Source organism: Coloeus monedula (assembly GCF_965178545.1).
Source record: "Coloeus monedula genome assembly, chromosome: 12".
Classification (NCBI taxonomy): Eukaryota; Metazoa; Chordata; class Aves; order Passeriformes; family Corvidae; genus Coloeus; species Coloeus monedula.
The window spans coordinates 2,880,521-2,897,739 of record NC_138792.1 but is presented as its reverse complement, the minus strand read 5'-3'; the positions used below and the strand labels follow the sequence as shown (position 1 = coordinate 2,897,739).

Genomic DNA, 17,219 nt, shown 5'->3' with positions numbered 1-17,219 from the left:
AACAGGTCTGAGATTGTGTGCTGTCTTTGGGTGGAATCTGCCCACAGAGTAAGCAGCCCTGTCACAAACTGCTTTTAAGTAGAGAGGCATAACATTTTTTTGGTGGTCCAAACTCTCCTTCTGTTTATGAACTCAATTCTCATTCAGGTTAAATGTTTGTTACAAGTCCCATCCTGCGTAGAGCTCATCTTGAGCAGTTTGTACTTCACAAGATCTGTGCCAGGAGCTGGGCACAGCATTGCAGGGTCCCAGCATTTCAGGGTTGTGGTGAACACATTGCATGGGCTTCTCCTTATTTCTGTCCATTCCAGTTCTGCTTAAAACTGGAGTTGGAGAGAAAGAAATGAAAAAGAAAAGCACACCCTGTCTTTCTCTCTTTTGTTCCCATTTCCCACAAGTCCTGGTGGCTGTCAGCTGCCTGCATTTCTGTCACTTCATCCTCTGCCTCTGTAGTTTTGCCCATGTCAGAGGTGTGCAGAAATAAAGGACTGGGGGATCGCTGTTAGAAATCTTGGGAAGATGTGCAAAAAACTGAATTGGGATGGAAAATCTATTCCCAGCTCTTGTGGAAAATAGAGTGTTTCATAGGCAAGTAATCAATCAATACTAGTCTGCTCCCAGAGAAGTTCTGAACTATTATTATAAGGAATACTTTTATTTAATATAAAGATCCTAGGATTCTCCCATGTCCCGAATGAGAAATTTAGAATGATAAAACCTGGAATCACTTACTGAGAAACTTTAAAAAAGTGTTGCTTCTGTAAATATTTATAAAGATGTCTCAATAACTTTTGCCCCAAAAACTTTTTTTTTTTTGTGTTTTTCTTTTAAAGGGGAGGAATCTTTGTCATACTGACCTAACCTGTTCTTACCAGTTCATACATCATACAAAATAAGCACAGCAATACGAAAAGAAAACAAGTTTTGAATCCTCCTTACTTGAACTATCTGGTAGTCAATGAATGTAGATTTTTTGTTGTTGTTGTTTTAAGTTGGCAAAATAAACTTTATTCTTGCGTTTCTTTAATCCAGACTTTTCACTTCACATTATGATATTGGTCATTTGGTTTTAAAATTTTTATTAAATTGCGTGCATTTTTGAGTCAGTTGAATGTCTTTGTTCTGAGTGATATTGTAGGGTTGCTTGAGGTGTGTTACTTGATGCCACAATGATATAATTGGAAGTAAGTCAACACCAATCTTCTGTATTCCCTAAAGGGACAGTGGAAGTTCTCTGTCTTCCACGCTGTTCTGGAATGGGCATAGGCAGATTCTTTGATTCTTCCTGAAGAAGAGCAAAACTGTGTCATCTTCAGTGCCAGATATGCCTCAGAACCAATATCTGCAGCACTTAAATGAAATTCTCTGGGAGAAGAACTCAGTGCAGGGAGTTTGTTATTTCTGGTTTTATACAGTATTGTCTGTCAGGGCTTTGGAAACTGTGTCAGGGTCTTTATAGGGCTTAACCGAAGGTATATTCATTTTCTAGGAAATAATTTGGTGTGACAAAGGGATGTGTAATACAAATTCTGTAACAGGGTGACCTTAACATTGTGGGAATTTGAAATTCTCAGTTCTGTTATAGATGAGTTCCTTGTACTCTCTGCTTGAAGGGTGGAAAAGATAGTGCTTTTTATGTCCCTATACCTCACCAAAAGACAATACCAAAGTGATGATAAAATGTGCTGTGTTCACCATAAAAACAAATGTCTGCAGCCTGTGACCAAGTACAGTTTAAACTGGATTACCAGAAGTGTCTTTTATAAAGGGAAAGCCTAAGGATAGTGCTGAACATCATGAAATCACACTTTGTATTGCTGGAGCTCAGCTCATGCCTGCAGGTGATTTGGAAACATGAATCAGTTCATGGATGGGTCAGTGGCAGGTTGTTCCCTTGGTGTGGCAGCAGGAGAAAGAAGAAATTGTAGAAATTCAGTGGCAAATATAATGGAAGGTTTTATGTTGACTTTAAAAGTGGTGAAGTGTCCTGATTTATTTACTAAAGGAGGAGCATAAAGCTATCATAGTCTGTGGTGAAATGCAGTTGCCACTCAAGGTGGGTGGTGGACGATTTGTGTTGTTTTTTGGGTTTTTTGTTAGAAAAGGAGTGAAACCTTGAAAAAATCAAGAACTTGATGACACAGGTTGCTGCCAATGTCAGCTGTAGTGCTGTTGAAGCAGTTCATTTGCAAGTCCGAAAGTTGCATAGTTGTAGAAATTTCTGTCTGAGTAGGTCCAACTGTAGGCTTTAATAGGTTCAGCCTGGAAGCTTTTTTGGGCAAATGCATCTGTCATGTAAAGCAAAACTAAAAAATAGGCAATAAATTTGGGACTGAGATGGCTTTTATCTTGTAGAATGAAACCTTGTCCTTTGGATGAGCTACAACCCTTAAAGCTGTGGCAACTGTGATTGTGAATATGTGGGAGAGTTGAAGGGCCGGGCTTTGATTCTCAGGCAGAGTTTGTACTGAAGGATGTTTCATTGAGAGTCTGTGATCAGCTCCAGGGAGCAGAAGGCAAATGAAGCAAAAGGCATTTTTAGAGTTAGAGGGCCCTGATTGCTCTTGGTCGTGGGTCCTTCCTTCCCTTCACACGGAGTGTGTTTAAGCATTTTAAATATAGCTTGGTTTGTGCTAGACTGAGCTTCTTTTCCTGAATCACCAGAGTAAGGTGTGCACTTTGTCATGATTTTTGTCTCATAAAGGTGAAAATGCTGTGTTTAGATTTTCACTTGGTGGCTTCAGTCTTTTTCAGCTTGCAGGATATTTCACCATTGAAGTTACACTTCTTGGTGACATTGAAACAAACCTAACAATGAGATTGTTTGTCTTACTTTTGCCTTGTGGGTTTGTGATGATGTTGCTTGTTTGGGTTTTTTAAGATCCCATTAAAGAAACAGGTTAAAAACAAAGTTGGGTTTTTTTTCACTTCTTAGTGAATGAAGTGTGATAACTCACACCGTGTCAACAGAAAGAAATTGTGTAATCTTCCTTGAACAGGATAAAGGGTCTCTTAGTGACTTTGAACTGTTGCCTTCTCATTCCCCTTGTGTGTCTGGAGGAGAATAATTCTGTTTACTTGTCTGAACCTGTTATGCTGTATTTAAGCTCTAAAATTACTTCATCCACATCGTTGAGTGTCTTCAGCTGTACCAGGTATCACTTGATTAAGCCCATGTGGATTTAAAGTCAGTTCTAAACAAAGTAAAAAAGTGAGTGTGTGTTAGCAGTGTGTTACATACAGAATCTCCGATGAAGTGCTAGATGCCTCTATCTCTTTTCAGTCAGAGCTTTAGTGTTCAGGTATTTTCTGATGTATCTGATCTAGTAAGTTTAATGTGGTACAATTCCTCCTAAACACAAGAAAAGTATTTTACTGTGATAATGGTCAAACACAAGCAGGTCACCCAGAAAGATTGTGGGGCCTCCATCTGTGGAGTCACTTGGAACCTGGCTGGACATTTTCCTGGGTGACCTGTACCTGTCTCTTCTTGTGCTGGGGATTGGACTAAGACATGTCCAGAGGTCCCTTGTGTGGAGTGGAGGAGAAAGGAAAGGACTGAAGAGTGTGGATGGCATCAGGTGTGTGCGGCGTGTGAGGGTTTGTGTCCTTGAGCAGTAGGGCTGGTTCATGCCAACACGAACAGATTGTGTGAATCTTGAGTGTGAAACCTCACTTGGTTTGGCATGATTGGTGTATCAGTATAAGTAAGGTCCAAAATATGATTTGGATCTAGGATTTACAGTGTCATGTTGCTTTGCCTGCAGAAAACCGTTGTTGAGTTAAAAAACAACCACTGGGATGAAGTGCTCTGTTTCCCCACCATTATAAAACTATGTTTTACTTGTTCAAGTAATATAATGCTAGGCTGATTTTATTTTTTGCTTTTGTATTTTTTTTCTGAGAGAAGTAGGTTTCTTAGGACATGGCAGGTGTGTTCACTCCATTTTTTTTAAATTGGGATAAGAAAATAAGCAACTTCTATTGCAGGTTTTGTCCTCTTTCACTCTTTCCCACAGCTTTAAGCTATTTCATTCATGTGTGTTCAGCCATGATATTGACATGTTTTATGTGAAACAACAATGTAGACTCTGCCCTTGTAACTGAAATCTTAGAAATGGGCTAATTCTAACCCTTTTCCTTTTCATCAGGAAAAACTTTTATGAAGATTTGCAGGTGACAGAATACTGGCCTGATTATATCAAGGCTTAGGAGTAGTCTCTCTTCCCACTATCCTAAATAAAATACTGCGACTTTTGCTGTGGGTTGTTGGATTTCTGCTGTTCAGACAGGGATACAGTCGGAAGCAGAGGATGACAGTCTACAGACCAGCAGTTTAAAAGTACAGCTGGTTTTATTTTTCTTCAATTATTTTTCCTAAGGAGTGTTTAATTTTGTCTGTTTAAACACTGTTCTGCAGTGTTTTGTTTCAGTTTCAAAAGTGAAAAATAGCTGAGACTTAACTTGAAGCAACTGTAAACATTAATTTAAAAAACTTGTGCCTTGAACTATTTTAAAAGTTTAAACACAGAAAAATCTTAGACAGGTATTGAACTTAAGGAAGGCATATGCTTAAAAAAAGCATATTTGTCAACCCTGGGATAGATAAAAGCTGGAAAGGACTCCTGTATCACTTTTGGGAGCCACTTGAAATACAGATAAGGGACACCTGTTTAGACTAATAGTTGGTAGGTGTTTGTTTAAAGAAAATGTAGCTTTCAGATTCTTGTTCCAGATGTTGACAATAACTGAGACATACCCTTCTTCCACTTTTGAAGTGTCTGAAGAAAGCAAATAGAAACTGAGTGCAATAACAAGGTTTTCTGTGCAGTTTCGTAGGATAATCCAATGTGTCCTGGGTTTGCTGCTGAAATGGTCAGTGCTACTCCTTCCACTGCCCTGGTTATGAATTCTCATCACCTCACCTGCCTTCAGAAGAAATATGATCATGTGAATGTGTGGCAAGTTGGATCCAAATGAAAACTGTTCCTTAAAATTTTATTTGTCCAAGGTGATGTGATTTGCTTTGGGGAAGCACAATCATCAGCTGGCACAGGGGGTGAGGTTGTGTGGCGAGTACCCACTGTGTCACTGCCCCTCCTCAGCTGGGCAGGGGAGGGAGAGCACAATGAAAAGTTCAAATTCAGGTAAGGATAGGGACATCACTCAGCAATTGCCATCACAGGCAAAACAGACTCTGCTTGGGGAAATCAGCTTAATTTATTACCAATCAAATCAGAGCAGGGTAATGAGAAATAAATCCCCTGTGTTAAAACACCTTCTCCCCACCCCTCCCTTTCTCCCCGGTTCAACTTCACTTGATTCTCTGCCTCCTCCTGGTGAGCGGTGCAGGGGGATGGGACTGGGGGCTGTGGTCAGCTCATCACACTCCTTCCCTGCTCTAGTGTGGGCTCCCTCCCGTGGGAGATGCTTCTTTATGGACTTCTCCCATGTGGGTCCTTCCCGTGGGCTGCTGCTCCTCACAAACTGCTGCAGCGTGGGTCCTTTCCCATCCCATGGGGCTCAGGAAGAGACTGCTCCAGCACAGGCTTCCCCTGGGCTCACTGCCTCCTTTGGGCATCACCCTTTGCTGGTGTGGGCTCCTCCATGGGCTGCAGCTCGGTCTCTGCTCCACTGTGGACCACCATGGGCTGCAGGTGTATTTCTCTTCTGGCCCTGGAGTGCCTCCTCCCCTTCTTCTTCCCTGGCCTTGTTGTCTGCAGGGTTGTTGCAGTCACATACTCACTCCTCTCTCCCAGCTGCTCTTGTGCAGCAGCTTTTTTTCCCTTCCCAAATACATAATCCCAGAGACACTGTGGGCACTGCTGATGGGCTCAGCCTTGGCCAGCAGCGTGTCCCTCTTGGAGCAGGCTGGTGTTGGCTCAGTTGGACGTGAGGGAAGCTTTTGGCATCTCTGCACAGAAGTTTGTCACCCCTGTAGCCCCCTGTAGCACACAAACCTGGTACAGGTAAGAACATCCAAGGGGACAGCACTCAAGAGCCAGATGGAATGAAGTGTGTTATGCCTAGATTAGGACACAGCCTGTCTGGCTCTTTATTTATTCTAATTATTTGTGGACTCATTTAGAGGTAATTTGCCTACTCTGGATGTTTTGTTATCCTGTAAGGGCCAGACATTTATTGTTTGCTTTTACAGCACTTGCTCTGAATGTAGGTAAGGAATTACATGTTTCAAGGTAGTTCCCAAGGTCACAAATCAGATTCCTGGCCAAACCAATAATAGCAGGGCACCTTCCCTTTCAGTCCTGTTTTAATTAGGCTGAACAGTGTTGAAATAACTCTACAGTGATGGGGAAGCCATTTGCTTAGAAAACTCCAGTCTGAAAACACTAATAAATACTGTGGGGACTGTCAGTGTAGAGGAGCCTGCTTGCCTCAGTAGTGCTTCAGGGATGGTTCTACATTTTTAGGCTCCAGTGTTTTTTTTAAAAAACACACGTTTATAGGTTGTGATCAGTTTAATAATGACTGGATCTGTACTGCAAAGAATAAACATTTTGCAGTAGAAGCTTTAAACAAAAACGATGGATTATTATACTCAAGTATAAATGCATGACACAAAATCATGTATTTTTGTATTTTGTACAAAACCAGGTAAAGTGTTGCCCTAAATTAACATTTCTCTCTAGTGAAGTATAGTAAGTGTAACACCTTTACTTAGATTTGACCTGGTATTCTGTAACAAAGGCTTATGGCACAAAATAGGAATAATCAAGAGAAAAACCAAGCTGAGAAGACTTTTTAGTATTAGTTTGTATATCATCTTTTTTGATTGGTTGTCAGCAAGCACATTTTGCTCTGAAAATGATAATTTTAGGTTAGTTAGTATAAGAGTTAATATACAATAGTGGATCATGTTCCAAGTATTAGTCACAAAGACACATGCATACTATTCTGAATTTGTTTTGCATTGACAACAATAATACTAAACTCATCTATAGCTCCTGTTTTCTTTCTAAAATGCTGTTACCAAAGCAAGTTATTTATAAACTAAATGAGCAGAATTCCCCATGTGTGGGGTTTTTTTTGTTGTTTTTACTACCAAAAATGTACTTTCTTGTGGCCTTCTAAATGTGCTTTATTTCTTCAGACCATCTGGAATGGATATAAAATCTCTTTATATGCTTTTACTATCAAATAATTCTGAACAACTCTAATTTTTTTTTCACTTAATGCAAGTAAATTGTCATTAAATCTCCTTTTTAAAGGAGAACTTGCAAGCTGTTAAGACTGCAGTGTACTGTTATCATCTTCTGTAATGTTTTCCGAGTATGCCTTCCATCCATGAGAAAAAGGGAAGCCCAAGATTAGGGAACTGGCAGTTGTGTAGCAGCATGAGTCCAGTAATTAGAGGGAAAGAGTTTTGGACAGATTGAGAGAAAAATTTTAAGGTACTCTTGAGAGTTAAAGAGCTTTGTTCCGCTCTTTCAGACTTGCTCGAGTGATTGATGGTACATATGTAGTCTCAAAAGAAAAGTGCCCTTCACTCATGCAGAAAATCTTTTCATTGCAAAGTGCTATTTTGTTTTATTTTGAGTACCTCAGGAGATTTAAAGAAACTACAGATGATTTTTTTTTTTTTAATGGATGGTTTACACTGTTTTATGTGGTAATTTTCACTGGTTGGAATAGTCACTGGCATTGATATGAGGATGCCCTTCCACTCACTGCTCAAGAGGGCACTCACCTTCACATCCTTCTGATAAAATGGGATTTTTTTTTAGCCATAACAGTTAAATTGAAAGTCAGAAGTTAACAAATGGATGTGTTCAGAGAAATGGTAGAGATGGTAAAGGTGAGTGCTCTGGATGATTATTCAAAAATTCCTATGACCAATAAAACAGGCACAGAAAATGTAATTTCTTCTTGCTATTAGAAGTCTCTTTTGCAATTAATGGGGAAACAAAACAGTGGGAAGGGTGGAATCCTTGATCCTTCAGCTGGGCTCACTTCTGCTGGGGGTAGGGTAGGTCAGCAGTGGGAGAGTGTCTGGAGCAGCAGATAAGGCATGATGAGTCAGGACAGATCAGCTGGCAGATTCCAGAGGGGCTGATAGGAGGGGAGGGAGCAAACAGCTCAGCAGCAGCTTCTGAACAGGGGCTGAGAGCCCTTGGCCTCAGTCAGGGCAGCTGGAAAAACCCTGTCCTGGGAAATTGTAGGAGTTTTGGGAGAAATAAACCCTGTAAAATGCCAGGGGGGTAACATGGAGGTTATGAAATGGAGCAGCTTTTCAAGGAAAGCCTGGGATCGAGGTGTTGCTTTTTACTGTAATCAGTAAATGTGCACAAGACTGACAGTTCCTGGGGTCTAAAAGTGTACAGTGAAAGTTGCCAGGGGATTATTTTTTATGAGTTAATTATCAGTACTCATACAAAGGAATGATCTGGTCCTGCATGGCTGTTTCTTGATGAAATTAACACAACACAACATGTAGATGGTAGATTTAATAAAAGTTTGGCATCAGCAAACTTTCATATTCAGTGGACCTGTTTGTTTCTAAGTTTGCAGGTGAAACTCGCCTGTTAGTTCTCGTGGTTTATATCCCAAAGGTAACATTTTTGGTAGTAAAATAAAGACTTTATTATTCTTACCTGTCTGGCTTCTGACAAGTAGAATATTAATTTTTTGCTGTCTTCATGTCATAGCAGCGTTACCACTCAGACTTTCTTGAATTGTGTCAATAACTGTAAACAGTGAAAATTACTTAAAATAGTCTTTTTATTATGAACAAAATCCTTAGTGCTTTTTTGTCAGTAAAGCTGCACCTACTCTTTCACTCAGTATTTAGCAAAATTATATGGTTTTTATTTGCTCTGATATACTTGTGCAGAAACAGATGTTTAAATCTCTTGTAGATGCATTAATTGAGATTAAACATAATTTCTTTCAAGCTTGATAAATTGGAGTGAGATATGTAAGTAACTCTAAATATTACTTGTATTTTAACAGTGAAAGCAAGTTGAATACTTTGGTACAGAAACTCCATGACTTCTTGGCTCACTCATCAGAAGAATCTGAGGACGCAAACTCTCCTCCAGCATTATCTAAAAACAAAAGTATAGGTAAAGGGATGTTTTATGTTTATTTTCAATGTATATGTGATTCTAAAGTCAAATAACTTGATGCTGTTGTTTCACTCTATCACAATTCACTGGGGTACTTACACGAAGCCTTAATGTGATTTAAGTGGTGATATCTGGATAAATACACAGTAGGCCTTTGATACAATATTTATTTCAATTTGGATCTTTCTAAAGATGAAAAAAATCTGATCTTCTTGTAATTTCCCTCCTATGAAACATGAGATAGCAAACACACACGTATTTGCTGTGCTAGGAGTTCTTGTTCAGCGTTCCTGAACTTATAAATGCAGTGTCTTGGTTTTTCTGCTGTAGTAAAGCTTTTGCAGTCCTTGTAGGTGTGGAAGAAGTTCTGGAGATTGTGCTTTCATAGTAATTTGAAAAAGATTTCTACATATATGCTGGAAACATTTGGAAAGAAAATAATACTTTTAAAAAACCTAGAGTCCTCTTCTAGGTCAGAATTGGTATTGGAAATTTTTACTTCTAAGTTACACATAGGTAACAAAGTTTAAACACTTTGACAGTGATTAAAAGTGAAATTATTTCATGTCAGTACTGAATAAAATCTGTTTCCAAATTTAACTGGTTAAATTTGTTTCTTACTTTAAATTGGACTGGATACAGGTGCAAAACCTTTCAGTCTCTACTGTTTAATGAGCTAAAAGTTGTGTTGATGTGGTGGAGTGCAGGAGTGAGTGTGTACTGGCTGTGTTACAGAATTTATTTTCGAACTCCTGTTATCTTAAGTAATATCTTCCATGGATTTTGTGGCATGTAGTTTTTATCTTTTAATGTTTTGTTTAGAGAGAGAGTCTGTTGCCTCTGGCACTCACCTCCTCAACATCAGCATCAAACGGAACTGTTAGCATAGGAAAAAGAAACTACTCATGATGCTTCAGCAGAATAGTAAAATAAACTGTGCTGTAGATGCATCTCAAAGTGAAATTTTGCTGAGGAGCACACTGGGAAAAAGAAATCTTCTCCCTTTATCCTCTGTAGTTAAAAATTAGCATTTGGTTCCTTGCTGTAAAACACAGATTGTCTGTGAAATGGATACACTTGCAAATTCATAGCAGACATATTTTAATGTGGGTTTGAGATCTAAAAGAACATATTAAAGTTGAAGAGTCAGAATTAAACACTTAAATACTAGGAAATGCCAGAATTAATTGTGCAAATTTCCTTCCCCTCCTAATGTTCTGTGCATAATGAAAGTGTTTTCAGCAACTGTACTTACTTTTTTTTTTAATCCACAGGATGCTCATTACAAGCAGAAGTTATGGGTGTGACTGGGGCCAAATCAGATTTATTTAGTAATGGATCTTGTTTTGTTGCAGCATTTGGAGGATATATGAACTATTGGGTAGAGTGTTGTAAGGAGGGAGGTGATGATGCAGGTGGTTAAGTGTGGCCTGGGAGGGTTGGGTGTTAGAAATCAGTAGAGTATTAGCTGAAACTACTTCATACCCTAAACTTAGGTCCCTGCCACACACAGAGGTCAGTTAAAATAGGAAGCAGTACTTGCTTTCTAGCCTTAATAATGTTCCTTTATCCCCTCTGCACTGGAACTGGATGTCTCCCTCCTCTCCACTGCATGGGTGCCAGCAGAAGAGTCATGGAGAGCTCAGGAGAGCCAGACTGCCTGCTCTTGCTCCAAGAGTGCAGCTCATTCCCTGGAGCAGCAATCCCAGGGGAAGCCCTGCTCTCTGGGAGCCCTGGAGTGGCTGGGGCAGGAGCAGCCAGGTCAGCACTGAGTTGGGAGGGGATGGCTGCAGCACGTGGGGTCATTTGGTGGGTATGACGTGCCCACAGCCCGGGCACACGGAGAAACTGGCACTGGAGCACGTTCAGCTGCTTTGGGAATAGCACATGTGCATCAGGCTGCCAGTCTGAGTGCAGAGTATGCACACACTGGGGCTGCCAGAGTAGGGGAAGCTCTGCCAAGCTCTCCAAGATGGTATTTTCCATGGGTTTATCACTTGGTCAAAATTGGTCAAGAACAGAAGGTGGGCACTATCCAAGCTCCAGAAGAAATGTCACTCTCCTTCCAAATCTCAGGTTCCTCCCTCACAACAGGGGAATGCCTATAATATTCTAGAGAAGAAATTTCAGGTATTTAAAAAGGCCAAAAGCATTGTTTGCTTCCATTTTTTATTTCCCCCTTCACATGTGGAAATGGCTGGATGATTTTCCCTGAAATTTACTCAAACAATTCAGCAGAGGTCAAATATCCAGCATTGAATTCTCTGAGTGATTCAGTTTTTTCAAAATATAGAAGAAAATGGTTTGGTTTTCCCCAAAACTGAAGTTTAAGGATAAAGAAGTTGCAGTCCTAGTAGTTTTCTGTTAAAATCACAAATAATCCTGACAAGTATCCGATAATTATACTGCCTACTCAGTAGCATCTGTAAAATCCCTGTTCCTAAGCTTTTGGAGCAACTTCATACAAGAATCATTCAATCACTGAACTCCAAACTTTCCATTTCCAGGACTGGTGGATTGGAGCAGGTGCCAATAGGTTGCAGGTCTTTAGGCTTTGTTTTCCATGGTTCCCAAGACTGAGAAAGAGGAATTCTCAGTCACATCTTGGATCAAATGAGATTTTCATCTGTGGTTCCATGATCCCAGATTTAATACTTTGTTTCTTATGTCAAGATGTGTAAGAGAAAATACTTGTAGTAACTTAGATATCAGCAAAAAAAGATATTATTTCTGCATGCAGTTGCACTGCCAGTGCTTCAGTATTTCTTCACCAACAGAGGAAGGCTCCCAGGCACTGAACTGAAAGGGATTTCTGAATTATTTCTGTAACATTTATGCCATACAATGGAATGTCTTTTTTGTGGTGCAGCAGTTTGTCTCTGAAAGTCACAGTTATCTCTAGCCAGGCTGGTGAAACACAAACAATGCTGTGATGTGCAGTGTGAAGAACTTTTGATGTTCCTTGCATTTCAGTGGACTCCTTTAATTTCTCTCCATAGGTAAAAGTAGAGAACCTAAAGGAAGTCCAGCTTCAATGGAGAACAGTAGGGATGAGGTAGGAATAAAAATGCTTTTGAATTCTGTTTGCGTGTCTAGTGCACGGCAGCTGAGTTCAGTCTGTTGCTTTTACAATAAATAATACTGTGAGAAGCACCCGTTAATGTCATCACCCTTCACCCTGTTACTCAGATAACAGCAGGTAATTAGCTGTTCTTTTAGGCAAATATGCTCCCCTTTTAAAAAAAGTAAAAATGGACATGCTGGATCTGTGTTAAACAAGAGCAGAAATTTTTCATGTGGTATTTACTTCTGTCTGTTCTCCTGTTGGAAATATTCTGGTGGACAGTATCTTAACATTGTAGAGAAAACACAAATGCCAGTGTCCTGCCTTAGTTTGCCTTTACTGCTGTAAATTCAGGTATTTTAAACTGCCCAGACCTAGTTGTGATCTGAGTGCAAAAACGGCTGAAAAAATCAGTTTTGCTCTGAAGGCAGCCAGTGCTTTCTGGCACGAGCCACATAACAAGAGTCTGTTCTGCTGGCAATTCCTGGGTGCAGGCTGCTGCTGCTCCTGAGTGCCAGAACCCTCTGGAATGGTGTGTTGGAAAAGGGGATGGTTTCCTCACATAGCATGAAGAGCATTCACAGGCCTGTGTAAGCTGCTGACTTCTGAAACTCCACAGATGCAGTTTAACTGTACTGGTGTCACTGTTGAAATTGCCACTTGTAGTTACTGCTTTTCCTGCTGCACTTCTTAAAGTATTTTTTTTATAAGGGCCCTGGTGACTTCTGAGTTGTGTTCTAATTAATGCAAGAAACTGGTTTTTGACAGGTCCCTTGGATATAAATGTGTTGACTTTTACTTTTTTTTTCTTGTTTTTAGGGAAGTAGTTCTTCAGAAAGAACCAAATCCTTAGGATTATCCCGTTCCAAAAGGTTGGTTTGGAAAATAAAACAATAAATTACTTTTTGGGTATGGGAAGCTGTAGAAAAGTGCATGCACTGTGTCAAATATTTTTGGTCCATACCAGTATAAATCCATGAAATCAGCAGAGTGCTGGTAAAGCAAATGGCTCATAGTACACTTAAAATTCAAATGATTTCTCAGGGTGAAAGGATAAGATGCTAAAGCTTAATTATTATTAACAAAGACAAAATTAGCCCATATCTTCAGGACAAAGGAGTTTATACAAGAGTTCCTTCAGTCTTGCTATTTATGCGTGTAGGATTCTTCCAAAACTGTGTCTTGGGTCATGCACAGAAAAAGAGGCTTTATTTGCTTTATTATTAGGAGAGTGCAGCATCGGACTGTGCTGTTGAGTTGTCCTGTGTAGAAACTGCCATTTGCTGTATCTCTGCTTAATCCTTTTCCCCCTCTTTGATCTAAAAAGTATGGAGTGAATTGTTTACCAGCTGCTTGAACCTACAGAAGACAAATCATTTGTGTCCCAAGTAAGAGCAGACTTGCTCCAGTCAAAGTCCTCCTCATCTGCTCTCAGCTGATGCTCACTAAAATTCTGTCCTCTGTGCTTTTTGTTAAATCCCAGTGAACTGTGCAGGGAGTTGAGCTTTCCACAGCTGCCTTAGTACTGCTCTTTAAAAGTCTGTATCTCTTTTCACTCTCCTTTTAATCCAAGTTGCTTTATTTTATCATGTCTGCTGGAATTAATATTCTTCAGTCTTCTTTTTATGTTTGTCTTGATGCCATATTTGAGAGTGTGGTTTTAAATTTGGCTTTAGTTTCTCCCTCATCTTTTGAATCCAGTGTCCTGCTGAACTCTTTTCATTCATATTCTTCTTTAGTCCCGTTTTTTGCTTCCTGTCTTATCACTAAAGGGATTTTCACTCATCCATTTATCATATTGTGCCTTGTACTGACAAAACCAGTATCCTGCAGTAGTTCATGCATTGCCTTCAGACTACTGAAAAATTTGCTCCATATTCTGTATTATTTTCTCCCCATTCTCACATAGTAAATTGGTTCATTTTCATGGATTCAGTTCTGAGTTATGTTTGTGTGGAATTCTGTCAGCTGATCCTTTTGTTCAACAGCTTTTTCATTTCTTTCTGCATTTCCTTCGTTTCCTTGCAAGCATCTCTTCTGCCAAGATGCTTTTTGTAATTTGCTAATATCTGTGTTCTCTTTGTGCTGCCTGTTAAACCTGGAAGGATGTATAAAATTCATGAGCAGACATTCACTTGTGTTTCTTTTAGACTTCTTTCCTGGAACTGTAACTTTCTTAAAAACACATCAAACCTTGGTTTTGCAACAAAAATATTTTATTAGTATATATTTTTATTTCACGTGGGAGGGGAGAATTCCTATTCCAAACCAGAAAATTAACCTACAATTTATGTATTGTAGTAACTTGGAGCATCCCACTTCATAATGTCTTCAATTAATTTAAAAAGAACTTAGTTTTTCACAGTTAATATGGTGCTTTGCAGGCAAAGCTTGCCTGAATTGCAGTATGTACTATTTGTCAGACCATGGGGGTTTTTTTTCTGTCTATGCAGGAAACCTACAGTTGTAACAAAATATGTTGGGTCAGATGATGAACAAATCGTAGATGAAACTGTAAATGAAGATATTTCAAATGAGAACTCAGAAAATGATGTAGATATGCAAAGCTTGCCTAAAGGTAGGTCATGTCTTTTTTTCTTTTGTTTCTGAATTCAGCAAATTAGCCAAGATTATAATGCAGCATAAATAATTCACTAGAATGCACATGTATTAGTAAAATGCCTCTTGAAGGTCCTGTTGGTTTTCTGTCCACACAAAAAGAGGAACCTGAGCACCTTCAGTTTGGAACCCAGCATATTTTAATCCATGGGTGCACAAGGATGTGCTGGTGGCTTAATTTCCAATGCCTGCTGACATCTGTATAAAACCATCACAAAAGAGGGGAAATGATTGATTCTGTTGTTTTGCAGGAGTCTCAAGCTCTGACACCTGGAGGTCTTATTTTACTGTTCTGTCTTTGAGGTTATTAGCAATTAGATCAACAAAGGCAAAACTAACTCTGGGAGGAGAATGCCATTATTGGATGTATTTTTAAGCACCTTTTAGAAACAGTTAACACTGTAGGCCTACATCCCTCTGCTCTTAGCTGCAGTGTGAGTTGGATTAATCTCCATTTCTTACCTAGGAAAGTTACAGGAAAAATTGCTGCTGTTTACTGCATGAGTAGCAGTATTTAGAGCAGTCACTCTAAAATAATTTTTTCAGAATATTAGATTATTTTCAGTGTCCTCACAACAAAACTGGGCTCTTAAATAGGAAAGATATGCTTTTTCCTTCACATAATTTTGATAAGTACTTTGTTTAAATGAAAATGTCAGTTTTGAATCTTGTTAAAGACAAAACAGGTTTTATTCCATTGCTTTTTTGTTTATTTCACGCTGAAATAAATCAAGTTATTTCAGTTTTAGGGAAACTGAATAGAAGGGGGCAAAGAGAGAAAAGCATAGCTACTCTAAGGGTTTTGAGGGATTTAAGTGATGTCCTTTATTGGTAGCAAGTTCCTGTCCTACACCCCCCCAGCAGTGTGACAGTCCTGTCCTGCACGTGCCACAGCCAGGCAGAGAGAGCAGGATTTGCTCCTCAGCCCATTCAGTCCTTGGCTTCTGTCCTACAGCTGCAACACAGGTGTAGTTTGAAATGTGTGGTGTTGTTTTTGGTTTTTTTGGGTTTTTTTCTGTGAACATCTGTGCATTCAAAACTTTGTTGAGTTTTAGTCAACAGATTGCACTTTTTTTTTTTTGTTGTTGGCTTTATTAATCAGAACTTTTGCACTTCACTTGGATGTGTAATGGTTTCCAATTTCTAAATAAAATTATTCTAGGTACAGTGGTTGTACAGCCTGAGCCAGTGCTGAATGAAGACAAAGATGATTTTAAAGGGCCTGAATTTAGAAGCAGAAATACCGTTAAAATGAAACCTGAAGCTCCCAAAAAGCGTGGAGGTAAATACAATTTAAAACATCTATTGAAACGGGTTTAAATTGTTGCTTACGACCACATTTGGTACATCTAAAAATTGTCCATATTTCTGATAAATTATCCTAAAAATACCTCCACTCTTCTGGCTTTTTGTTCATTGAGGATTTTAGCTGATAGAACTTAGCCTCCATTGCTGCCCCTGCAATGCAGCAGTGAAAGCTAAGATTAGTTCCCATTAAACTCCTTATTTTCAGTAGGTATAGGATGCTTCATTAGGTGCAGTTGCTTGGTTGCAATCAGGTGTTACAGGTATTCCTTTATTAAGGAATTATATTGGAGCACCATTGATACAGGAACGTTCACTGACTCACCAGGAAAGCAACCAGGTTTGAGCAGGGACGTGTATAGGCAGATTATCCATCAGTGAGCTAAGAAAAAATCCTCAACCCTCAAACATTATAAAGACTTTTTTGTTTTGCTTTTAAATTGTGAGAAATTCCCGACCAGTGGGCCCTTCTAAGGATTACCTTTGAAAAGATGCTGTGCCAGCTGGTTTGCCATAGCTGCTGCTAAAACTGAGAAGTTAGGTAGATTATAATACTAACAGAAATTAATTTCTCTCTTCTCTTTTTTTCCCCTCAAAAATAAAGGAGAGGAGGGAGGATTATGTGTAATGTAGCCAATAAGAAGGCAGATATTTTTGTTAACTCTACTGGCAATATCTTAGCTCACACATGTCCAGCAGTACCCAGGGTATTCACACAAACAGCTCTTGCACACGCTGTTCATGCTTCCCATTGTATCATTTGAGATCCTTGCTCTCTTCTAAAGCAATTTTTTGAGTGGTATTTCTCCATCTGTTGAAGGGGAGTGAAATGTGACTGTGTGGAAATGTGCTTGTGCATACACCTGGGCTCGTGTGGTGTCAGTGACATTTTGAGCATTGATGTTTCCTCCAAATTATGAACTTTGGAAGTTGGTTCTGTTTTATCCATGCAAGATGTCCTGTTCATATAAAAATGCTCTTTCCATTTGTGCTTATAACAATTCTACATATGGTCCAACAGGACTCTTCAGGGGTACAGTGTTAAAAAGATCAGACACTTGTGCTTGAGCTTTGTGGCCTGTGTCTGCATCCCCAGGACAGTTTGTATGACCTGCCCTTCCAGCTTTTTTATCTCCATCCCTAGG

At 39.4% G+C, this 17,219-nt stretch overlaps 1 protein-coding gene across 3 annotated transcripts in view; it reads left to right on the top strand.

Annotated features, from left to right (window-relative positions):
* Positions 1–17,219, top strand: part of ATRX (ATRX chromatin remodeler) — a 66,084-nt gene that overhangs the window by 1,672 nt on the left and 47,193 nt on the right. The window contains exons 2-7 of one of the 3 annotated variants that reach the window (XM_082289563.1): positions 8,971–9,083; positions 10,713–10,847; positions 12,086–12,141; positions 12,970–13,022; positions 14,604–14,728; positions 15,932–16,051. In XM_082289563.1, the coding sequence (XP_082145689.1) occupies positions 8,971–9,083; positions 10,713–10,847; positions 12,086–12,141; positions 12,970–13,022; positions 14,604–14,728; positions 15,932–16,051 (602 nt within the window). The remainder of the gene's footprint in view (positions 1–8,970; positions 9,084–10,712; positions 10,848–12,085; positions 12,142–12,969; positions 13,023–14,603; positions 14,729–15,931; positions 16,052–17,219) is intronic. The other 2 variants (XM_082289565.1, XM_082289564.1) reach the window with 2 other exon arrangements.